A 27,642-nucleotide genomic window follows, 5' to 3' on the forward strand; every position below is an offset into this window, starting at 1 on the left:
TGTCTGAATTTTCTGCGAGTGGTTCCGGTTTGGTTTTGATGTGAAGCTGTGACGATGAGAAAGTGTCACATACTGGCTGTGACAGTGATGCTATGCCACAACCTTCCCAGTGCCAAGACAAAACCCCCACCCCTCTTCCCACAGGCCTCGTTCTGGCTCAGCCATCAGTGACTTGCTCCCTTCAGTGCCGAGTGCTTCTGCTGCCAGGCAACAGTCCATCGTCAGCAGCACATGTGCACGACACGCAGGTTTATGTGTTGGTTGTTTTTGTTGGTTTTTCTGTGTGGCTATTTTTTGTGTGTTGACTTCCAAGTATCAAATGAAATCATGCACATGCATGCACACACACACACACCATGCACACAATCACACAAAAAGACAGACCTGTTGTTTGTTTCACTGATGTGATTTGTATAATGTTACTTACCACCAAAAATGTTTCAAGATACCACTTTCAAAATGTCAGCATGATCAATAAAGACTTGTTACTTTTTCAGCAGGAGTTGTGTACTTGAAATTTCAATTCCTGTGGAGGTCATTTACAATCAAATTGATAGAGGTTTGTGTGTTATTCGTGAAGAATGTTGCCTTGCTTCTAGGATGGAGACAGACCCTTTGTTTACCGAGTCTGAACCCTCACCCATGTGATATGATACTGGGTGTATTGCCACTGTGTAAAATGGTCATCAAACCCACAGAACCACATGAAATGTAATGCCATTATGGATTAAAAGTCCTTCGCTTGTGAAATAAATGGAAGCAGATCTTGAACACTAAAGGTAATATTATTACATACAAAGGGCTTGCAGTATAGGCCCCTTAGCAGTATGCCAACTTTCTATTCAAGTTGAAATTGTTAGTAATGAGCCATTACAAAGATGTTAAAAAAATGAGCCCCAAACATGACTTGGAAAAACGATAAAAATCATACATGTGCACAAATGGAATAACAGATGGCGTGTAACAGTGTACATGTATACAGAGAGACACATCTAGCATGCAAGCATGCGCGCGCACACACACTCACCATGAAACGTATCACACATGAAAAATGTACTGATACACACCCCCCACAAAAATGAGAACATTAAAATATGCAATAAGACAGAATGTAACAAATATGACTGTTAAAAGTTTGTACAGAAAGTATGAAATGCATGAACGCGCAAAATCATCTTGAATTTGAGCAACAGATAAAAATGAAACCTAAAGACCTGAAATGCTAACTCTTCATCCCTATTCCAGCCCACACTGCAGTCTCTGAGTTCATACACATGTATTCACACACATGCACTTGTGTGCATGCACACACACACACACACATACTTGCTGTCATTCCACTGAGCAGTGTACTCTAAGCCAATGTGTAGGAATGAAGAAAATGGGCAGTAGAGTGGTCCACCATCATCAACTGAGACCCACGCACTGTGGATAAAAATAAACATATCTTGCCAATGTTAAATGACTAACATACCTTGTGAGCTTCATCATTAACATACCTTGTGAACATCAAGATCAATGGTGATCATCAACAAATCATGTAAACATCAAAGTCAGTGCTCATAAACATACCTATTAAAAGTCAAATTGATCAAACATACTTCAACTAAGTAGCTGGAGTGTAAAAAACAAAATTGCTCAGAAGTATACACTGTATTAAACTGCTCATTAACAAGTATCACTATGCTCACATACATTCACAGAGCATAAATTTGCACACAAAAAAGACACTGACTAGCAGTTTGCTTAAAAGCATTCACAATATCAATTTGCTCAAAAATATGTCAACTGATCTAAATGAACACACAAAAAACATACACTGATAAATGTCAAACATGATTTAGAAACCAACTCTAATGTGACCCTAACTTACCTAGTAATGTGGTTATATGTATATAATGATGTATATGATTCACACATATTTCAGCCAAATTCAATCGCATAAAATTTCATTCTACATTATGATGGCTATGACTACTCACAGATTTCAGCCCAACAATCACACACAAAACTTCAGTCTGCATGATGACAGCTATGAATGATGAAACACATTTCAGTCCAACAATCAATCACACACACACACACAACTTCAGACCACATGATGACGGCTATGAATGATGAAACATATTTCAGTCCAACAATCACACACACAACTTCAGACCACATGACAGCTATGAACGATAAAACACATTTCAGTCCAACAATCACACACACAACTTCATACCACATGACGGTGGCTATGAACGATTAAACACATTTCAGTCCAACAGTCACACACACAACTTCAGACCACATGATGACAGCTATGAACGATGAAACACATTTCTGTCCAACAATCACACACACAACTTCAGACCACATGATGACGGCTATGAACAATTAAACACATTTCAGTCCAACAGTCACACACACAACTTCAGATCATATGACAGCTATGAACGATGAAACACATTTCACTCCAACAGACACACACACACACCATCAGACCACATGATGACGGCTATGAACAATGAAACACATTTCACTCCAACAGTCACACACACAACTTCAGACCACATGATGACGGCTATGAACGATTAAACACATTTCAGTCCAACAATCACACACACAACTTCAGACCACATGATGATGGCTATGAATGATTAAACACATTTCAGTCCAACAATCACACACACACAACTTCAGACCACATGATGACAGCTATGAACGATTAAACAAATTTCTGTCCAACAATCACACACACAACTTCAGACCACATGATGACGGCTATGAACGATTAAACACATTTCAGTCCAACAATCACACACACAACTTCAGTGCACACAACCCCAGCAGCAGTGGTCTCAGTTCCTCTGAAGCTGAGCCAAGCCAGGCCAATCCGAGCCGAGCCGAGCCAGGTGGCATCATCAGGCCAGCTCCATCTGCTGCCGCGTGTACTCCCAGATGAGGAGTGCCCCGCTGACGTGGACGTTTAGGGATCGGATGATGCCCTGCTGGGGGATCTCCACACACACATCCAGCTGCTGCAGCAGGTCTGGGGGGATGCCTTCCTTCTCGTTCCTGACACACATCATCCACTATCACATCCTTCTCGTTCCTGACACACATCATCCACTATCACATCATCCTTCCTGACACACATCATCCACTATCACATCCTTCCTGACACATTCACTATCACATCCTTCCTTCTCTTTCCTGACATCATCCACTATCACATCCTTCTTCCTGACACACATCATCCATCACATCCTTCTCGTTTCTGACACACATCTACTATCACATCCTTATTCTTCCTGACACATCATCCACTATCACATCCTTCTCCTTCCTGACACACATCATCCACTATCACATCCTTCTCCTTCCTGACACACATCATCCACTATCACATCCTTCCTGACACACATCATCCACTATCACATCCTTCCTGACACACATCATTCACTATCACGTCCTTCTTCCTGACACACATCATCCACTATCACATCCTTCTTCCTGACACACATCATCCACTATAACATCCTTCCTGACACACATCATCCACTATCACATCCTTCCTTCTTCCTGACACATCATCCACTATCACATCCTCGTTCCTGACACACATCATCCACTATCGCATCCTCGTTCCTGACGCACATCATCCACTATCGCATCCTCGTTCCTGACACACATCATCCACTATCACATCCTTCTTCCTGACACACATCATCCACTATCACATCCTTCTTCCTGACACACATCATCCACTATCACATCCTTCCTGACACATCATCCACTATCGCATCCTCCTTCCTGACACACATCATCCACTATCGCATCCTCGTTCCTGACACACATCATCCACTATCGCATCCTCGTTCCTGACACACATCATCCACTATCACATCCTTCCTTCTTCCTGACACACATCATCCACTATCGCATCCTTCCTTCTTCCTGACACACATCATCCACTATCGCATCCTCGTTCCTGACACACATCATCCACTATCGCATCCTCGTTCCTGACACACATCATCCACTATCGCATCCTCGTTCCTGACTTACCCCAGCACCAGAAGGGTCCGAGTGGGGTTTTTCTACACTTACCAGAAAGGGATTTTTTTGGACACTTTCCCCAGCACCAAAGTTTGTTGTTTTTTGCACTTACGCCAGCACCAGAAGGGTTTTTTAACACTTACCCTAGCACCAAAATGGGGGTGTGTGTTTTTTAACACTTACCCCAGCACCAAAATGGGGGTGTGTGTTTTTTAACACTTACCCCAGCACCAGAAGGGTTTTTTCTTCTTCTGTGTTCGTGAGCTGCAACTTCCACATTCACTCGAATGTACACAAGCGCGCCTTTACGTGTATGACCGTTTTTATCCCACCATGTTGGCAGCCATACTCCTCTTTGGGGGTGTGCATGCTGGGTATGTTTTTGTTTCCATAACCTACCGAACGCTGACATGGATTACAGGATCCTTAACGTGTGTAGTTGATCTTCTGCTTGCAAATACACACAAAGGGGATTCAGGCACTAGCAGGTCTGCATGTATACTGACCTGGGAGATCGGAAAAATCTCCACCCTTTACCCACCAGGCGCCGTCACCAAGATTTGAACCCAGGATCCTCAGATTGAAAGTCCAGCGCGCTTTAACCACTTGGCTATTGCGCCCGTCAGAAGGGTTTTTTAACACTTAACCCAGCACCAGAAGAGGATTTTCAACAATTACCCCAGCACCAGAAGGATTTTTTCAACACTTACCCCAGCACCAGAAGGTTTTTTTTAACACTTACCCCAACACCAGAAAGGTTTGTTTGGCTTTTTTTTACACTTACCCCAGCACTAGAAAGATTTTATCAACACTTACCGCAGCACTAGAAGGGTTTTTCAACACTTACCCCTGGGTTGGGGGGTGTTAACACTTACCCCAGCACCAAAAGGATTTTTTCAACACTAGGCACCAGAAGGGTTTTTTTCAACACTTACCCCAGCACCAAAAGGTTTTTTGGGCTTTTTTAAACACCCCAGAAGCAGAAGGGTTTTTCAACACTTACCCCAGCACCAGAAGGGTTTTTCAACACTTACCTTAGCACCAGAGGGTTTTTTCAACACTTACCCCAGCACCAGAAGGGTTGGGGGGGTTTTAACAGTTACCCCAGCACCAGGTGTGTTTTCTTTAACACTTACCCCAGCACCAGGAGGATTTTTCAACACCTACCCCAGCACCAGGAGGATTTTTCAACACTTACCCCAGCACCAGAAGGGTTTTTTCAACACTTACCCCAGCACCAGAAGGTTTTTTTTAACACTTACCCCAGCACCAGAAAGGTTTGTTTGGCTTTTTTTTACACTTACCCCAGCACTAGAAGGATTTTATCAACACTTACCGCAGCACTAGAAGGGTTTTTCAACACTTACCCCTGGGTTGGGGGGTGTTAACACTTACCCCAGCACCAAAAGGATTTTTTCAACACTAGGCACCAGAAGGGTTTTTTTCAACACTTACCCCAGCACCAGAAGGTTTTTTGGGCTTTTTTAAGCACCCCAGAAGCAGAAGGGTTTTTCAACACTTACCCCAGCACCAGAAGGGTTTTTCAACACTTACCCTAGCACCAGAGGGTTTTTTCAACACTTACCCCAGCACCAGAAGGGTTGGGGGGGTTTAACAGTTACCCCAGCACCAGGTGTGTTTTCTTTAACACTTACCCCAGCACCAGGAGGATTTTTCAACACCTACCCCAGCACCAGGAGGATTTTTCAACACTTACCCCAGCACCAGAAGGGTTTTTCAACACTTACCCCAGCACCAAAAGGGTTTTCTTGGGAAACTTGTACTTGGTGAGCTCCACACTGTTGGCGGTCTGTTCCACGCCCACCAAGGTGTAACTGTCACGCCGCTTCTCCTCCAGGAACTCACTGAGCCGGAACCACTGCACCTGGCACACCGCAACCATCCGCTGGTCAGTCGTCAGGTCAATCTCTACCTGTCTCCTTGGGTCAGTCATCACATCAATCTCTACCAGTCTCTTTGGGTCAGGCGTCACATCAATCTCTACCTGTCCCATTGGGTCAGCCGTCACATCAATCCCTACCTGTCCCACTGGGTCAGTCATTGGGTCAGTCTCCACCTGTACACTTAGGTGAGTAGTCACATCAATCTCTACCTGTCTCTTTGGGTCAGTCGTCACATCAATCTCTACCTGTCCCATTGGGTCAGTCTCCACCTGTACACTTAGGTGAGTAGTCACATCAGTCTCTACCTGTCCCCTGTGTGTTCCTACCAGGCCATTTATGTCATTCTCGATATGTCTCAGCCGACAATAAAATTTCCCCTATGAATGTTCAATAAAGTGATACTGTATTGTGTTGTGTTGCATTGTGTTGTGTGAATACCATTCTGATGCTGTAGCCAGAGATTCTGAATGTCTGTGTCAGTCATGTGCTGAGTGTGCTGAATGTCCTCGAGAGAATTCTGATCAATTCCATCCAGAAATGTGCTCCATATCAAATCAAAACTACACAGTGTGCTCCATATTAAATCAAAACTACACAGTGTGCTCCATATCAAATCAAAACTACACAGTGTGCTCCATATCAAATCAAAACTACACAGTGTGCTCCATATTAAATCAAAACTACACAGTGTGCTCCATATCAAATCAAAACTACACAGTGTGCTCCATATCAAATCAAAACTACACAGTGTGCTCCATATCAAATCAAAACTACACAGTGTGCTCCATATCAAATCAAAACTACACAGTGTGCTCCATATTAAATCAAAACTACACAGTGTGCTCCATATCAAATCAAAACTACACAGTGTGCTCCATATTAAATCAAAACTACACAGTGTGCTCCATATCAAATCAAAACTACACAGTGTGCTCCATATCAAATCAAAACTACACAGTGTGCTCCATATCAAATCAAAACTACACAGTGTGCTCCATATCAAATCAAAACTACACAGTGTGCTCCATATCAAATCAAAACTACACAGTGTGCTCCATATCAAATCAAAACTACACAGTGTGCTCCATATTAAATCAAAACTACACAGTTGTTATGATTAGTTTTTCCATCCTGTGTGTCTGTCTGTGACTGTTGGTGGGTGGAGAGAGGAATGGGGATGTATCAGTACGAATGCCTGGTGTGTGTGTGTGTGTGTGTGTGTGTGTGTGTGTGTGTGTGTGTGTGTGTTTGTGTGTGTGTGTGTGTGTGTGTTTGTGCAACCTGTTTATTTTGTGATACATGTTGGCAAATGAATGTTATGAAATGTATCTGCATCAATGTATGTATGTGTAATTGCATTTGTAAACACTCTGGGCTCTCCGGAGTTCGGGTGTCCAAATATTCCTTACTATTATCTATTATCTAAATAACGATATATAGGATAAATAAAACGGAGAGATATGAGAGTCATGACTGGTGAAGGCAATATCTGACATCCCCTGCCTTCTTGTGGGCAGCACAATCAACAAACATGACAAGTACTTTTTTTTCTGTTTTTTGGATCAAGCAAAATTAAGGCCATCATAAATAATACATTGAAAATTATACTTAACACACACACACACACACACACACAATATATATATATATACACACACACACACAACACACACGCATAAATGCCCACACCTAAAGCAGGGAGAGGAAGAGCAGGCACACACGCACAAACACACACACACACACACACACACACACACACACTCACAAAACAGGCACCAAACACACACACACACATAAAATACCTCAGTAACAGGTATCCATTTCTCAGCGGTGACACTCAGACACTGAAAGGTGCGGTCCTTCAGATAGCTGAAGTTGCCAACGACAAACTCGGACACTCCGAAGATCTCACTGGTGCGACACAACCCTGTTGACACACACAAACACACACACGTGTACACACACACACACACAGTCATTTTACCCCATGACTGCTTAACATCAGTGTGTGTCCGTTTAGACCACACTTCCTACCTTGTGTATATCAGTATGACGTCCGTTTGGACCACACTTCCTACCTTGTGTGTATCAGTGTGACGTCCATTTGGACCACACTTCCTACCTTGTGTATATCAGTGTGACGTCCGTTTGGACCACACTTCCTACCTTGTGTATATCAGTGTGACGTCCGTTTGGACCACACTTCCTACCTTGTGTATCAGTGTGACGTCCGCTAGGACCACACTTCCTACCTTGTGTATATCAGTGTGACGTCCGTTTGGACCACACTTCCTACCTTGTGTATATCAGTGTGACGTCCGTTTGGACCACACTTCCTACCTTGTGTATATCAGTGTGACGTCCGTTTGGACCACACTTCCTACCTTGTGTATATCAGTGTGACATCCATTTGGACCACACTTCCTACCTTGTGTGTACTTTCCAATGATGTGGTTGATTTTGCTGATCAAAGAAATCCAAATGAAGAATGGTGACAGGCATCCTGACCTGTAATCTCTGTTATCTTGGTGAGGTGACAGCCCTTCACTGACATCCTGACCTGTAATCTCTGTTATCTTGGTGAGGTGACAGCCCTTCACTGACATCCTGACCTGTAATCTCTGTTATCTTGGTGAGGTGACAGCCCTTCACTGACATCCTGACCTGTAATCTCTGTTGTCTTGGTGAGGTGGCAACCCTTCACTGACATCCTGACCTGTAATCTCTGTTATCTTGGTGAGGTGACAGCCCTTCACTGACATCCTGACCTGTAATCTCTGTTGTCTAGGTGACAGCCCTTCACTGACATCCTGACCTGTAATCTCTGCTATCTTGGTGAGGTGACAGCCCTTCACTGACATCCTGACCTGTAATCTCTGCTATCTTGGTGAGGTGACAGCCCTTCACTGACATCCTGACCTGTAATCTCTGCTATCTTGGTGAGGTGACAGCCCTTCACTGACATCCTGACCTGTAATCTCTGCTATCTTGGTGAGGTGACAGCCCTTCACTGACATCCTGACCTGTAATCTCTGCTATCTTGGTGAGGTGACAGCCCTTCACTGACATCCTGACCTGTAATCTCTGTTATCTTGGTGAGGTGACAGCCCTTCACTGACATCCTGACCTGTAATCTCTGTTATCTTGGTGAGGTGACAGCCCTTCACTGACATCCTGACCTGTAATCTCTGTTATCTTGGTGAGGTGACAGCAGCCCTTCACTGACATCCTGACCTGTAATCTCTGTTATCTTGGTGAGGTGACAGCCCTTCACTGACCTTCATGGACCAGCAGGTCAAAGGGTTAATGAGAAACCTTTTTTTCTGTTTTGTATGTGTGTGTGTTGTGGGTTTTTTCTTTCTGTCATACCACAAGAGAGGGAAGTTCATGTCAGCCAGGTTTTCTGGGAGATAAGTGTATTTTCTGTGTGTGTGTGCATGTGTGTTTCTGCGTCAGTGCACATATGTTGTGGATATATATATATATATATGTATACATACACACCTCTATGTGTAATGTTTCTTTGTTTGACTGTACACACGACAGATATCAACACATCCATCCCAAACAATCAGAACAATGAAATGTAGGTCACTGTTCATGATGTGACTTTTCACATGACTTCTGTTCCTCTCCTCTCTCCAATCAGCTCAGCAGAAGCTGACAACAGTACAACAACAACACAACATTGTGCTGTCCTCAGGGACACGAAAGACAAGCTATGACAACACACAAAATGCTGTCATTTCTATGTGTTTAATTTTTTGTAACATCTGACAGTCTTGTTTCTATTCCCTTTCTCGTGGGGAATACAGCACCTTGTTTTGTAGTGTGTGTGAAATTCTACACTCATCACATCCAGTCCACATTTTCCACTCAACTTCAAACGTTTCCTACAGGTTGTTCATCTCTCTTTTCTTTTTTTTAACTTTTATGCATGCTAAATGCATGCTGAGCATGGTTTATCATCCCACACAAATGACTAGCACCCAGACCACCACTCAAGATCTAGTGGAGAGGGAGTAAGTAAAAAAAAACCTGGTCCATGTATTGGACTCGAACCCATGGACACTTACTTCCTAGTCTGATGCATGACCACTGTTCCAGCACTTCATGGAGGCTGTGTAGTGACCTGCTTTTGTCTTACAATCAACTGTGGAGTCTGGCCAGCACAAGGATTGCAGCTTACAGTCAACTGTGGAGTCTGGCCAGCACAAGGATTGCAGCTTACAGTCAACTGTGGAGTCTGGCCAGCACAAGGATTGCAGCTTACAGTCAACTGTGGAGTCTGGCCAGCACAAGGATTGTGGCTTACAGTCAACTGTGGAATCTGGCCAGCACAAGGATTGCAGCTTACAGTCAACAGTGGAGGCTGGCCAGCACAAGGATTGCAGCTTACAGTTAACTGTGGAGTCTGGCCAGCACAAGGATTGCAGCTTACAGTTAACTGTGGAATCTGGCCAGCACAAGGATTGTGGCTTACAGTCAACTGTGGAATCTGGCCAGCACAAGGATTGCAGCTTACAGTCAACAGTGGAGTCTGGCCAGCACAAGGATTGCAGCCACCCAAGAAATAACTCAGCACTGGTCAAGGACTGTAAACAACCATCCCACCCCACACTGACACACTCACTGCCTCTGCCTCTTTCCCTGCAAGCAGTAACTTTCTGGCACTCCCACCATGACTGACTGTCTGTGTGACCTTTGCGGTCTGTGGCCTTGAGCTGAAGAGGACTATTTCAAAGTCCAACCAGTGTTCTCTGGACACAACAAACCAACCTCACAACAAAACAACTGTTATCATCACAGGCCAGACTGACAGGCGCAATAGCCAAGTGGTTAAAGCGTTAGACTGTCAATCTGAGAGTCCCAGGTTCAAACCACGGTGATGGTGCCTGGTGGGTAAAGGGTGGAGATTTTTACGATCTTCCAGGTCAACATATGTGCAGACCTGCTAGTGCCTGAACCCCCTTCGTGTGTATATGCAAGCAGAAGATCAAATACACACGTTAAAGATCCTGTAATCCATGTCAGCGTTCGGTGGGTTATGGAAACAAGAACATACCCAGCATGCACATCCCCGAAAACGGAGCATGGCTGCCTACATGGCGGGGTAAAAACGGTCATACACATAAAAGCCCACACGTGTGCATACAAGTGAACGTGGGAGTTGCAGCCCACAAACGCAGAAGAAGAAGAAGGAGAAGACCACAGGCCAGACTGACCTCCCAGGTTGGGTAGTTTGTTGATGAGGGAGGTGACGAGGATGAGGCCGTCCTGTCGCGCCCCCCTCCGCCGGTAGCTGTACTCCTGCTCCGCGGAGCTGTCCGGCATCATCAGCCTCCAGGGAATCACCTTCTTCTGCACGTCCCCCTCAGTGGGTGTGTCCCCCGTGTCCTCACTCGTCTCCACTGACAACACACACACACACACACACACACACACACATATATATATATATATATATATATATATAGACACGCACACACACATATTGTACTTCACCCGTGTCCTTACCATCTCTGCTGACAACACACACACACACACACACACACACACACACACACACACACACACACACACACACACAAACACACATATAGACACACATGCACACGTGTTGTACTTCGTCTGTGTCCTTGCTCATCTCCGCTGACAACACACACACACACACACACACATAGGCACACACACATAGACACACACACACACACACACACATAGACACACACACACACACACACACATAGAAGCACACACACACACACACACATAGACACACACACACACACACACACACACAGACACACACACACACACACACACACACACATAGACACACACACACATAGACACACACACACACACGCACACACACACACACACATAGACACACACACACACACATATTGTACATCGTCTGTGTCCTCACTCGTCTCCACTGACAACACACACACACACACACATAGACACGTACACATATTGTATTGTATTGTATTGTATTCTCAAGGCCTGACTAAGCGCGTTGGGTTACGCTGCTGGTCAGGCATCTGCTTGGCAGATGTGGTGTAGCGTATATGGTTTTGTCCGAACGCAGTGACGCCTCCTTGAGCTACTGAAACTGAAACTGTATTGTATTGTATTTCTCTTTGGTCACAACAGATTTCTCTGTGTGAAATTTGGGCTGCTCTCCCCAGAAAGAACGTGCGTTGCTACACAGAGTGCCACCCATTTTTTGTATTTTTTCTGCCTGTAATTTCGTTTTCCTATCAAAGTGGATTCTTCTACAGAATTTTGCCAGGGACAACCCTTTTGTTGCCAAGGGTTCTTTTACCTGCACTAAGTGTATGCTGCACACAAGACTTCAGTTTATCATCTCATCCAAATAACTAGCATCCAGACCACCACTCGAGGTCTAGTGGAGGCAAAGGGGAGAAAACACTGGCGACTTTGGGATTCCAACCAGTGTGCTCAAATTCCCTCACTTCCTCGGCAAACGGGTTACCAACAGACCAACACTCCACACTCTGTGCATTTCTAACCCCCAAATTCCCTTGTCCATTCCAAATTTCTCTTTCCAGTCACATATGTAACTGTATACAGTTTGAGCACGTTTTCAGACGCATACACAAATCAAATACATTTTTATTCCCTGTTTAAAAACCACTTTGATGAAAAGGCATTGAATCAATGACCAACACATGCACAGACACACACATATATAATATATATCTACGCTCAAACACAGAAACATGCACACTCAAACACATGCAGTCTCTCAACACAAGACATACACATACAAAACACACACACACAAGTTTCAAGTTTTAATTATCCTTTCACTCCCATTGGAGTATGGAGGATTACTGCAAAATAATTTTTTTGTGACCAGAACAAACATTTCCAAATACACAACAATGTCACATAAAAGTTGAGAAAACACAAATGTCTTTTAACTCCAAAAGTATAACTAGGCAACATTTGCAATTCTAATCAACTTACTTACAGCTAAAATGACTTTTTTGCCTCCTTTGAGCATATTACAAAAATTAAAAACCGATTTTGGAGACAAACATTTTTTAGGAACATATCTATTTCGTAACTGATCATAATTGGGACATTCCATTATAAAATGAAACTCATCACCAATCACAGACATGTTACAAACCTTACAAAACCGTAACTCTCGTGGTATGCCTTTGTGTCTCCCTGTTTCACACACACACACACACACACACACAGAACTGAAGCACACACACAAAAACACAAGAAGAGAGCTCAACAGAACCCTTCATCTGCAGCAGAACCCCTACCTGTGGCCTTCATTTTCCAGGGCCCTGGCTCACAGGCTGCCAGAGAGCCACTCCCGTTGTACAGGGGCAGGTGACGACCAGCAGCATCGTCAGTGTGACACGTGGGGTCAAGGTGACGGAAGAGGTCAGGGTGCATCCACTCCTCATCGTTCAGACAGGACAGTCTGGGTAGGGTGTAGAACAGGGTCTGGAAACACAGCAGTGTGGGAATGGTTAGGGAATATTTTCTTTCACTTTTTGTTTTGTGTTTCCGTGTGTGTGTGGCCAAACGGTTACATCGCAGGATCCTCATTAAAGTTTCCCTGAGTTCTATGCCCAGTTTGAATAGACCTGACCGTATGAAGATCGCCCACACTGATGAGTGTCCATGTGGCACTGGACCCCAGACCCCTGAACACATCCTCCAACACTGCCCAACCCATGAAGCTCTACGGCGTCAAACCTGGCCAGGGGGCACGGAGCTACAGGCGCAGCTTTGGGGAGACCGCCACGACCTGGAGAAGACCGTGGGCTACATCGTGGCGACGGGGGTGACCGTCTGACGCAGCCAAAACATCGAACGCAGAAGAAGAAGAATAGACCTGGTGGGCAGTAGATTAGAGATTTTTCTGCCCAGTTTGAGTAGACCTGGTGGGTAGAGATTTTTCTGCCCAGTTTGAATAGACCTGGTAGGTAGAGATTTTTCTGCCCAGTTTGAGTAGACCTGGTGGGTAGAGATTTTTCTGCCCAGTTTGAGTAGACCTGGTGGGTAGAGATTTTTCTGTCCTGTTTGAATAGACCTGGTGGGTAGAGATTTTTCTGCCCAGTTTGAGTAGACCTGGTAGGTAGAGATTTTTCTGTCCAGTTTGAATAGACCTGGTGGATAGTAGACCTGGTGGGTAGAGATTTTTCTGCCCAGTTTGAGTAGACCTGGTGGGTAGAGATTTTTCTGCCTGGTTTGAATAGACCTAGTGGGTAGTAGACCTGGTGGGTAGAGATTTTTCTGCCTGGTTTGAATAGACCTAGTGGGTAGTAGACCTGGTGGGTAGAGATTTTTCTTCCCAGTTTGAGTAGACCTGGTGGGTAAAGATTTTTCTGCCCAGTTTGAGTAGACCTGGTAGGTAGAGATTTTTCTGCCCAATTTGAATAGACCTGGTGGATAGTAGACCTGGTGGGTAGAGATTTTTCTGCCTGGTTTGAATAGACCTGGTAGGTAGAGATTTTTCTGTCCAGTTTGAATAGACCTGGTGGGTAGAGATTTTTCTGTCCAGTTTGAGTAGACCTGGTGGGTAGAGATTTTTCTGTCCAGTTTGAATAGACCTGGTGGGTAGAGATTTTTCTGTCCAGTTTGAATAGACCTGGTGGATAGTAGACCTGGTGGGTAGAGATTTTTCTGCCTGGTTTGAATAGACCTGGTGGGTAGAGATTTTTCTGTCCAGTTTGAATAGACCTGGTGGATAGTAGACCTGGTGGGTAGAGATTTTTCTGCCTGGTTTGAATAGACCTGGTAGGTAGAGATTTTTCTACCCAGTTTGAGTACACCTGGTGGGTAGCAGACCTGGTGGGTGGAGATTTTTCTGTCCAGTTTGAATAGACCTGGTGGGTACCTGGTGGGTAGAGATTTTTCTGCCCAGTTTGAGCAGACCTGGTGGGTAGAGATTTTTCTGTCCAGTTTGAATAGACCTGGTGGATAGTAGACCTGGTGGGTAGAGATTTTTCTGCCCAGTTTGAGTAGACCTGGTGGGTAGAGATTTTTCTGCCCAGTTTGAGTAGACCTGGTGGGTAGAGATTTTTCTGCCCAGTTTGAATAGACCTGGTGGGTAGTAGACCTGGTGGGTAGAGATTTTTCTGCCTGGTTTGAATAGACCTGGTAGGTAGAAATTTTTCTGCCCAGTTTGAGTAGACCTGTTGGGTAGAGATTTTTCTGCCCAGTTTGAATAGACCTGGTGGGTAGAGATTTTTCTGTCCAGTTTGAATAGACCTGGTGGGTAGCGATTTTTCTGTCCAGTTTGAGTAGACCTGGTGGGTTAAGGGTGGAGATTTTTCTGATCACCGTAAGAGTGGAGATTCTCTGATCACCCATGTCAACATACGTTCAGACCTGCCAGTTCCTGAACATCCTTCCATGAACACACATGCAGGAAATTAAATACTCACTTTAAACATCCTGTAATCCACGTCACCATTCAGTAGGTCATGAAACCAAGAACATAACCAGCAGGCATACTCCTGACAATGGAATATGGATGGCTACATGGTGGCATACAAAACGGTTATGCATGTAAAACTGCACTCATGCATACATGTGAACGTGGCGGTTGCAACCCACTAACTCAAAAGAAGAAGAAGACGGGCGCAATAGCCAAGTGGTTAAAGCGTTGGACTGTCAATCTGAGGGTCCCGGGTTCGAATCACGGTGACGGCGCCTGGTGGGTAAAGGGTGAAGATTTTTCCGATCTCCCAGGTCAACATATGTGCAGACCTGCTAGTGCCTGAACCCCCTTCGTGTGTATATGCAAGCAGAAGATCAAATACGCACGTTAAAGATCCTGTAATCCATGTCAGCGTTCGGTGGGTTATGGAAACAAGAACATACCCAGCATGCACACCCCCGAAAACGGAGTATGGCAGCCTACATGGCAGGGTAAAAACGGTCATACACGTAAAAGCCCACTTGTGTGCATACTAATGAACGCAGAAGAAGAAAAAAAGAAGAAGAAAAAAAGAGGAAGGAGAGCAGAGTGCAGTCACCTCCATGCTGTAGTCGGCCAGGAAGTGGAAGTGACTGTAGAAGTAGTTGTCCACTAGCTTCTCCACCACTGATGAGGAATTGCTGCACACACACACCACAGATATACAGCATTATTGCTGTACACACACACACCACATATATACAGCATTATTGCTGCACACACACACCACAGATATATAGCATTATTGCTGCACACACACACCACAGATATATAGCATTATTGCTGCACACACACACCACAGATATACAGCATTATTGCTGCACACACACACACCACAGATATATAGCATTATTGCTGCACACACACACACATCACAGATATATAGCATTATTGCTGCACACACACACCACAGATATATAGCATTATTGCTGCACACACACACCACAGATATATAGCATTATTGCTGTACACACACCACAGATATATAGCATTATTGCTGCACACACACCACAGATATATAGCATTATTGCTGCACACACACACCACAGATATATAGCATTACTGCTGCACACACACCACAGATATATAACATATATAGATAGATTACATTATATATACATAACCTCCACCACCCACTTCCCCAGACCAGTGCAAACAACGTTGTTATCATTGATGATTATCCCTCTTCTCAGGTGTTTTCTCCTCTTTTTTTTTCTTTCTTTTTTTGAAATTTAGTGTGTGTGTGTGTGTGTGTGTGTGTGTGTGTGTGTGTGTGTGTGTGTGTGTGTGTGTGTGTGTGTGTGTTTGTAGTGTGTGTGTGTGTGTGTGTGTGTGTGTGTGTGTGTGTGTGTGTGTGTGTGTGTGTGTGTAGTGTGTGTGTGTGTGTGTGTGTGTGTAGTGTGTGTTTGTAGTGTGTGTGTGTGTGTGTGTGTGTGTGTGTGTGTGTGTGTGTGTGTGTTTGTAGTGTGTGTGTGTGTGTAGTGTGTGTGTTTGTAGTGTCTGTGTGTGTGTGTGTGTGTGTGTGTGTGTGTGTGTGTGTGTAGTGTGTGTTTGTAGTGTGTGTGTGTGTGTGTGTGTGTGTGTATGTGTGTGTGTGTGTAGTGTGTGTGTTTCTGTGTTTGTAGTGTGTTTGTGTGTGTGTGTGTGTGTGTGTGTGTGTGTGTGTAGTGTGTGTGTTTCTGTGTTTGTAGTGTGTGTTTGTAGTGTGTGTGTGTGTGTGTGTGTGTAGTGTGTGTGTTTGTAGTGTGTGTGTGTGTGTGTGTGTGTGTGTGTGTGTGTGTGTGTGTATGTGTGTGTGTGTGTTGTTGTTGTTGTTGTTGTTGTCTTTTTCTCATTGTTGTTTGTTTTACACAAGCCAGGTGCAAGGAGTCAGAGATAAAGGAAACAGAGCAAAGGCTGACAGAGACAGAACCGAGCGCCTCACCGGTTGTCGCGGAGGAAGTGGACGCAGCTCTCCACGGCAGAGATGTGTGGTGCCTGCAGGCCCCTCTGGCGGCACTGGTCCCACAGCTGACAGATGGCGGCCTGGCCGTGCAGACGTGTGTTGAAGTGGTGCGCCATCGTCCATGGCAACACCTGGGACATCGCCCGCAGGTAGAACTCCTCCTGGGGACACAGTGAAACAGGACATCACTGCTGTGAAACTAGACGTCACAGCTAGATGTGAAACTAGATGTCACTGCTGTAAAACTAGACGTCACTGCTGTAAAACTAGACGTCACTGCACTAGACGTCACTGCTGTAAAACTAGACGTCACTGCTGTAAAACTAGACGTCACTGCACTAGACGTCACTGCTGTAAAACTAGACGTCACTGCAGGGTCTGTAAAACTAGACGTCACTGCAGGGTCTGTAAAACTAGACGTCACTGCTGTAAAACTAGATGTCACTGTAAAACTAGACATCACTGCTGGGTCTGTAAAACTAGACGTCACTGTAAAACTAGACGTCACTGCAGGGTCTGTAAAACTAGACGTCACTGTAAAACTAGACATCACTGCAGGGTCTGTAAAACTAGACATCACTGCTGTAAAACTAGACGTCACTGTAAAAATAGACGTCACTGCTGTGTCTGTAAGACTGCTGGGTCTGTAAAACTAGTGATCACTGCTGGGTCTGTAAAACTAGACATCACTGCTGGGTCTGTAAAACTAGTGATCACTGCTGGGTCTGTAAAACTAGACATCACTGCTGGGTCTGTAAAACTAGTGATCACTGCTGGGTCTGTAAAACTAGACGTCACTGTAAAACTAGACGTCACTGCAGGGTCTGTAAAACTAGACATCACTGCTGTAAAACTAGACGTCACTGTAGACATCACTGCTGGGTCTGTAAAACTAGACATCACTGCTGGGTCTGTAAAACTAGTGATCACTGCTGGGTCTGTAAAACTAGTGATCACTGCTGGGTCTGTAAAACTAGTGATCACTGCTGGGTCTGTAAAACTAGTGATCACTCCTGGGTCTGTAAAACTAGTGATCACTGCTGGGTCTGTAAAACTAGTGATCACTGCTGGGTCTGTAAAACTAGTGATCACTCCTGGGTCTGTAAAACTTGTGATCACTGCTGGGTCTGTAAAACTAGTGATCACTCCTGGGTCTGTAAAACTAGTGATCACTGCTGGGTCTGTAAAACTAGACATCACTGCTGGGTCTGTAAAACTAGACATCGCTGCTGTGTCTGTAAAACTAGTGACCACTGCTGGGTCTGTAAAACTAGTGATCACTGCTGGGTCTGTAGACATCACTGCTGTGTCTGTAAAACTAGTGACCACTGCTGGGTCTGTAAAACTAGTGATCACTGCTGGGTCTGTAAAACTAGTGATCACTGCTGGGTCTGTAAAACTAGTGATCACTGCTGGGTCTGTAAAACCAGACAACTTTCACAACTGCTGGGTCTGTAAAACTAGTGATCACTCCTGGGTCTGTAAAACTAGTGATCACTGCTGGGTCTGTAAAACCAGACAACTTTCACAACTGCTGGGTCTGTAAAACTAGTCATCACTGCTGGGTCTGTAAAACTAGTGATCACTGCTGGGTCTGTAAAACTAGTGATCACTGCTGGGTCTGTAAAACTAGTGATCACTGCTGGGTCTGTAAAACTAGTGATCACTGCTGGGTCTGTAGACATCACTGCTGGGTCTGTAAAACTAGACATCACTGCTGGGTCTGTAAAACTAGTGATCACTGCTGGGTCTGTAAAACTAGTGATCACTGCTGGGTCTGTAAAACTAGACATCACTGCTGGGTCTGTAGACATCACTGCTGGGTCTGTAAAACTAGTGATCACTGCTGGGTCTGTAAAACTAGTGATCACTGCTGGGTCTGTAAAACGTGTGATCACTGCTGGGTCTGTAAAACTAGTGATCACTGCTGAGTCTGTAGACATCGCTGCAGTGTCTGTAAAACGTGTGATCACTGCTGGGTCTGTAGACATCACTGCTGGGTCTGTAAAACTAGACATCACTGCTGGGTCTGTAAAACTAGTGATCACTGCTGGGTCTGTAAAACTAGTGATCACTGCTGGGTCTGTAGACATCGCTGCTGTGTCTGTAAAACTAGTGATCATTGCTGGGTCTGTAAAACTAGTGATCACTCCTGGGTCTGTAAAACTTGTGATCACTGCTGGGTCTGTAAAACTAGTGATCACTGCTGGGTCTGTAAAACTAGTGATCACTCCTGGGTCTGTAAAACTAGACATCGCTGCTGGGTCTGTAAAACTAGACATCGCTGCTGTGTCTGTAAAACTAGACATCGCTGCTGTGTCTGTAAAACTAGTGATCACTGCTGGGTCTGTAAAACTAGTGATCACTGCTGGGTCTGTAGACATCACTGCTGTGTCTGTAAAACTAGTGACCACTGCTGGGTCTGTAAAACCAGACAACTTTCACAACTGCTGGGTCTGTAAAACTAGTGATCACTGCTGGGTCTGTAGACATCACTGCTGGGTCTGTAAAACTAGTGATCACTGCTGGGTCTGTAAAACCAGACAACTTTCACAACTGCTGGGTCTGTAAAACTAGTGATCACTCCTGGGTCTGTAAAACTAGTGATCACTGCTGGGTCTGTAAAACCAGACAACTTTCACAACTGCTGGGTCTGTAAAACTAGTGATCACTGCTGGGTCTGTAAAACTAGTGATCACTGCTGGGTCTGTAAAACTAGTGATCACTGCTGGGTCTGTAAAACGTGTGATCACTCCTGGGTCTGTAAAACTAGTGATCACTGCTGGGTCTGTAAAACTAGTGATCACTGCTGGGTCTGTAAAACTAGTGATCACTGCTGGGTCTGTAAAACTAGTGATCACTGCTGGGTCTGTAGACATCACTGCTGGGTCTGTAAAACTAGACATCACTGCTGGGTCTGTAAAACTAGTGATCACTGCTGGGTCTGTAAAACTAGACATCACTGCTGGGTCTGTAGACATCACTGCTGTGTCTGTAAAACTAGTGATCACTGCTGGGTCTGTAAAACTAGACATCACTGCTGGGTCTGTAAAACTAGTGATCACTGCTGGGTCTGTAAAACTAGTGATCACTGCTGAGTCTGTAGACATCGCTGCAGTGTCTGTAAAACGTGTGATCACTGCTGGGTCTGTAGACATCGCTGCAGTGTCTGTAAAACGTGTGATCACTGCTGGGTCTGTAAAACTAGTGATCACTGCTGAGTCTGTAGACATCGCTGCAGTGTCTGTAAAACGTGTGATCACTGCTGGGTCTGTAAAACTAGTGATCACTGCTGAGTCTGTAGACATCGCTGCAGTGTCTGTAAAACTAGTGATCACTGCTGGGTCTGTAAAACTAGTGATCACTGCTGGGTCTGTAAAACTAGTGATCACTGCTGGGTCTGTAAAACTAGTGATCACTGCTGGGTCTGTAAAACTAGACATCACTGCTGGGTCTGTAAAACTAGACATCACTGCAGGGTCTGTAAAACTAGACATCACTGCAGGGTCTGTAAAACTAGACATCACTGCTGTAAAACTAGTGATCACTGCTGGGTCTGTAAAACTAGACATCACTGCTGTGTCTGTAAAACTAGTGATCACTGCTGGGTCTGTAGACATCGCTGCTGGGTCTGTAAAACTAGACATCGCTGCTGGGTCTGTAAAACTAGTGATCACTGCTGGGTCTGTAAAACTAGACATCACTGCTGGGTCTGTAAAACTAGACATCGCTGCTGGGTCTGTAAAACTAGACATCGCTGCTGTGTCTGTAAAACTAGTGATCACTGCTGGGTCTGTAAAACTAGACATCACTGCTGTGTCTGTAAAACTAGTGATCACTCCTGGGTCTGTAAAACTAGACATCGCTGCTGGGTCTGTAAAACTAGACATCGCTGCTGGGTCTGTAAAACTAGACATCGCTGCTGGGTCTGTAAAACTAGTGATCACTGCTGGGTCTGTAAAACTAGTGATCACTGCTGGGTCTGTAAAACCAGACAACTTTCACAACTGCTGGGTCTGTAAAACTAGACAGCTGCTGTGTCTATAAAACTAGATCAGCAGATGACTGCCGAGTCTATAAAACAAGATGAGCCTCAAAAACTAGACTAATTTAAGTACTGATGATCTGAAAGTGAAAAGAACACCCATGACCTGATGACCCACTCCAAAGTCAAATAACAGGAGACAGTTTCAGTTACTCAAAGAGGTGTCACTGCGTTCAGACAAATCCATACACACCACACCACATCTGCTAGGCAGATGCCTGACCAACAGCAAAACCCAACATACTAGTCGGGCCTTGAGCGCATGAATATATATATTTGTGTGCCTAGAAGAGTCGATTTCTTCCACAGAACACGGTTGTTGCCATGGGTTCTTTTTCAGTGTGACAAATGCATGCTGCACACGGGACCTCAGTTTATCATCCCATCATAATGACTAGGCACTAAGTTTTTCCAGTCAAACTTTGGAGAAAGGGCGAGAGTGGAAATCAAACCCACACCCTCACGCACACTGTACTGACAAATGAGCGTCTTAACTCACTCAGTACGGCCAGAACTCTCTTCAACATTCACCTCTTCAGTATAAGAACCTTCCTCTTGCAATATTTTGATCATGGTAATTGGGGTGAAACGCTGTTAACGTCGTCTCTTTCGCCGTTGGTATGGAGAGAGTTAACCTTCCTGACACCTACCTCCACCAAGAGAGACAGCCAGGACTCACCGCCTCAAAGAAAGCAACATTCACCGAACCAAGACCCAGTCCTGACCAACTTGACCTAATGGGCCGGAACCGACAACTTGTTAAACTCAACTCATGAAACAAGATGACTTGTGAGTCTGTAAAACTAAATGACCGCTGAGTCTATCAATCAAGATGACTCCTGAGTTTACAAAACAAGGAGACTGCTTAATCTACATTAATAGATGACTGCTCAGTCTTTAAAGCAGACATATGGAGAAAGCTGGTTAAACACACACACACACACACACACACACACACACACACACACACACACAGAGACACACACACACACACACACACACACACACACACACACACACACACACACACACACACACACACACACACACAAAAAAACAACAACTGTGGGCTGTGAAGTAAAACTCCCTGTAGAGGGGATAAAACAAAACAAAAGATACCAAATATGTCTTTCACAAACATGCACACACACATACAAATACACACATGCATGCATGCACTTGCACACACACAGACACACACAAAGACATACACAGACATAGTATACTCACAGATACAAACAGAATACACAGACACAAACAGACATGCACACGCAGACACACAGACACACAGACACACACACACACACACACACACACACACAGCACATCTACCTACCCAGAACACCTACCTACAAACACACACAAAGAAACATACAGACGCAAAAATAACACACACACACATATACACCTCCCCAACCACATACCGCCTCCACACACACACACACACACACACACACACACACACACACATACCTGCATGTCTTCAGGCAGTTCAGGTCCCAGACGTGTCATGATGTGCAGCAGTGACAACAGGCTGATATTGCGCTTGTCTGTGAACTGAAAGGAGACACACCACTATACTGTCTGTGAACTGAAAGGAGACACACCACTATACTGTCTGTGAACTGAAAGGAGACACACCACTATACTGTCTGTGAACTGAAAGGAGACACACCACTATACTGTCTGTGAACTGAAAGCAGACACACCACTATACTGTCTGTGAACTGAAAGCAGACACACCACTATACTGTGAACTGAAAGGAGACACACCACTATACTGTCTGTGAACTGAAAGGAGACACATCACTACACTGTGAACTGAAAGGAGACACACAACTATACTGTGAACTGAAAGGAGACACACCGCTATACTGTCTGTGAACTGAAAGGAGACACATCACTACACTGTGAACTGAAAGGAGACACACCACTATACTGCCTGTGAACTGAAAGGAGACACACCACTATACTGTCTGTGAACTGAAAGGAGACACACCACTATACTGTCTGTGAACTGAAAGGAGACACACCACTATACTGTGAACTGAAAGGAGACACATCACTATACTGTCTGTGAACTGAAAGGAGACACATCACTATACTGTCTGTGAACTGAAAGGAGACACACCACTATACTGTGAACTGAAAGGAGACACACTACTACACTGTCTGTGAACTGAAAGGAGACACACCACTATACTGTCTGTGAACTGAAAGGAGACACACCACTATACTGTCTGTGAACTGAAAGGAGACACACCACTATACTGTCTGTGAACTGAAAGGAGACACACCACTATACTGTCTGTGAACTGAAAGGGGACACATCACTACACTGTCTGTGAACTGAAAGGAGACACATCACTACACTGTCTGTGAACTGAAAGGAGACACACCACTATACTGTCTGTAAACTGAAAGGAGACACATCACTATACTGTCTGTGAACTGAAAGGAGACACACCACTATACTGTCTGTGAACTGAAAGGAGACACACCACTATACTGTGAACTGAAAGGAGACACACCGCTATACTGTCTGTGAACTGAAAGGAGACACACCACTATACTGTCTGTGAACTGAAAGGAGACATCACTATACTGTGAACTGAAAGGAGACACACCACTATACTGTGAACTGAAAGGAGACACACCACTATACTGTGAACTGAAAGGAGACACACCGCTATACTGTCTGTGAACTGAAAGGAGACACATCACTATACTGTCTGTGAACTGAAAGGAGACACACCACTATACTGTGAACTGAAAGGAGACACACCACTATACTGTCTGTGAACTGAAAGGAGACACACCACTATACTGTCTGTGAACTGAAAGGAGACACACCACTATACTGTCTGTGAACTGAAAGGAGACACACCACTATACTGTGAACTGAAAGGAGACACATCACTATACTGTCTGTGAACTGAAAGGAGACACATCACTATACTGTCTGTGAACTGAAAGGAGACACATCACTATACTGCCTGTGAACTGAAAGGAGACACACCACTATGCTGTCTGTGAACTGAAAGGAGACACATCACTATACTGTCTGTGAACTGAAAGGAGACACACCACTACACTGTCTGTGAACTGAAAGGAGACACACCACTATACTGTCTGTGAACTGAAAGGAGACACATCACTATACTGTCTGTGAACTGAAAGGAGACACCACTACACTGTCCACCTCTTAGCCTGTGCTCTGCATGTCTTCAATAATTCTTTTTATTCTAAATTATGGGCATTCCTTAGCGCTTTATCAATTTTCAAAGACTTTTCGCTCACAATTATAGATTATAAACACACACACACACACACACACACACGTCTAATCTCACTTAAAGTGGACGACGTTAAACTGAAGACTACTACTACTACCTGTACACACACACATACACACACACACACACACACACACACAAACACACACACACCAACCATATATTTCTCTTGTATGATGCTTCTGTTCACAAAGTTGCACAAAAACAATTTTGAATCCGACAAGCTTCCAGATTGTTGTTGTTGTTGATGTTGTTTTCTGGTTTCTTTTTTGAAAAGGTAACAGTTAATGCTCTGTTTTTTTTGGTGTGTGTGGGTTTTTTTCAAAAGATATCTAGGCATTCCTGACAGCACTTATATGTCTATAAAGAATGTTCCTCACAATATTCATGTTCATAACATGTTGTTACCAGCACTTACATGTTCACAACATGTACCTACCAGCAGTTATGTTCACAATGTATGTTCCTAATGGCACTTAAAAGTTTATAATATCTTCATTACATATGTTCTTTATACAGAAGGGGTCTGGGAGGGGGGGGGGGTGAGGATGCATCACAGTTACCTGGTTGAAGTAGGATCAAAGGAAGAGGAGGAGGAGGATGTGTATACCGTAAAGTTCGGTCTATAAGCCGCGACTTTTTACCCCAGCTTCAACCTCTGCGGCTTATACAATGATGCGGCTTATTTGCAGATTTTAACGATCCCGGGAGTGTCACATTTTCGTCTATTCTTAGCTGCCCTTCAACTCACCAAAATCATGATTTCTGTCCATGAATTTTTGGATGAGCTTCAGGATAGTGTGCTAACTGTTCGCGTTTTATAAATCAAATCCGCACACATTAAAGCCTTCAGATCAGCATTCAGTTCAACTCTGCTCAAGCGTACACCCTCATCATGCTGAAAACGCGACGTTATGCCTATGATGCAGCCTTCAAATTGAAGGCGATCGACCTAGCAGACGATAGTGCAAGCGACGAACCAGCAGCGACCTCCACCTTCATGTTCATGAAGTGAAAGCAAGGTTGAAGTCAGTGACAACATGGCGGAGGAAGCTATGCTGGTTCTCTTCAACTCGGACACTGAAGACGAAGATTTTAGTGGATTGAGTTAGCAGGATGACGTTGAATAAATGAGACTATCACTAAATTATGGATCTTATTTTCGTTGTGTTTATTTATCATTATTTTGTGGCACTAGCAGTATTTTCGTTTGCTTTTCTTTGTGTTGTTCCTGCTTGTGTTCATTTCATAACATACAGTATCGACAGCTTTTCTGTAGTATCAGTATGTGTTCCAGTACCGGAAATAAGTGCGGCTTATAAACCGGTGCGGCTTATGTACGTATAAAGTTCAATTTTTTTCCAAAATTTAGTGGGTGCGGCTTATATACCAGTGTGCTCAATAGACCGAACTTTACGGTAGTTACCAGGTCAAACCTGGGTGTGGCTGTGTATGGGGGACTGAGTGGTGTGGGAGTGATGCTACTAAACAGTGCAGATGATTCATCATCACTGTTGTCTTATTTATTTATTTTTTTTTTTATTTTTTTTTTTATTATTATTATTATTATAGTAGTAGTAGTAGTAGTAGTAGTAGTAGTAGTATCACTACCTTTTTTTTCATATTATAATTATTATTTATTTATTTATCTATTTATGTATTTATTTACTTATTTATGTACGTTTATCTATTATTTATTCACCTTTTTTTTTCTTTTTTTCTTTTTTTTCAAGGCCTGACTAAGCGCGTTGGGCTACGCCGCTGGTCAGGCATCTGCTTGGCAGATGTGGTGCAGCGTATATGGATTTGTCCGAACGCAGTGACGCCTCCCTGAGCTACTGAAACTGAAAGTGAAACGGTGCAGATGATGGGGCAGCCAAACGAAGAAAAGAAAAGGTTACCTGGTGGAAGTAGGCCCAGAGGGGCGGCAGGAGGCGGGCGGGGAAGCGCTGGGTCAGCCTCATGGCCACCCACTCCAGGTTCTGTCGCACAGAGGGGTGACACTCCACCACCAGGCCCTCCCACACCCTGCCGCTCCACAACTCACACCCCTCCTGCACACACACACACACACACACACACACACACACACACACACACAGAGACAACACACGCGTGCGCACACACACACACACACACAATGTGCAAACACACACACACACACACACACACACACACACACACACACACACATACACACATGCTCTAATATCACTCAAAGAGAAAAGACATAAAATTAAAGGGAACAAAATGCACATAACCACACACACACAGCACAACACAAAGCACACAACACAACCCTCCAAAACATACACACCACACACACACAAATACACATCATACCACCCCACACACCCCCACACATCCACACCAACCACACACCCACACAACAAACCCACAAGCACACCCCCAACTTCCCAACTTACACTCACCCCACACCCACACACTCACACACACACAAACACACACACACACATGACACACTGTCACACACACACACACACACACACACACACACCTCACAGAACACACTCACACACACAAACACACACATACATATACACACATGACACACTGTCACACACACACACACACACACACACAAGCGCAACCTGGTCGCACCCACACCCACACACCACCCCCACACACACATGAGACACCTACACCTACACAACACACCCACAAGAACGCCCCCAACCCACAACCACCCACCCAATCACCCACCCACACACACACATGACACAACTACACTTCACACACACCCCACACATCTCACACACACACACACACACACCATTTCCCCACACCCCTCTCCACACACACACACACACATGCACACCTACACAACACACCCCCAACCCACACCCCCACACACACACACATACAACAACACAACACACCAACAAGCACACACCCTCTCACCC

The 27,642-nt window shown here is 44.6% G+C and overlaps 1 protein-coding gene across 1 annotated transcript in view; it reads right to left on the bottom strand.

The window, feature by feature from the left end:
• Positions 1–2,904: 2,904 nt before the first annotated feature.
• Positions 2,905–27,642, bottom strand: part of LOC143296053 (tRNA (guanosine(18)-2'-O)-methyltransferase TARBP1-like) — a 69,231-nt gene continuing 44,493 nt past the window's right edge. The window contains exons 18-26 of the mRNA XM_076607800.1: positions 26,620–26,772; positions 22,896–22,979; positions 17,357–17,538; positions 15,992–16,073; positions 13,262–13,448; positions 11,174–11,359; positions 7,751–7,875; positions 5,793–5,929; positions 2,905–3,060 (exon numbers count right to left, since the gene is read on the bottom strand). Of these exons, the coding sequence (XP_076463915.1) occupies positions 2,907–3,060; positions 5,793–5,929; positions 7,751–7,875; positions 11,174–11,359; positions 13,262–13,448; positions 15,992–16,073; positions 17,357–17,538; positions 22,896–22,979; positions 26,620–26,772 (1,290 nt within the window). The 3' untranslated portion in view covers positions 2,905–2,906. The remainder of the gene's footprint in view (positions 3,061–5,792; positions 5,930–7,750; positions 7,876–11,173; positions 11,360–13,261; positions 13,449–15,991; positions 16,074–17,356; positions 17,539–22,895; positions 22,980–26,619; positions 26,773–27,642) is intronic.

Source organism: Babylonia areolata, chromosome 21 (assembly GCF_041734735.1).
Source record: "Babylonia areolata isolate BAREFJ2019XMU chromosome 21, ASM4173473v1, whole genome shotgun sequence".
NCBI lineage: Eukaryota > Metazoa > Mollusca > Gastropoda > Neogastropoda > Buccinidae > Babylonia > Babylonia areolata.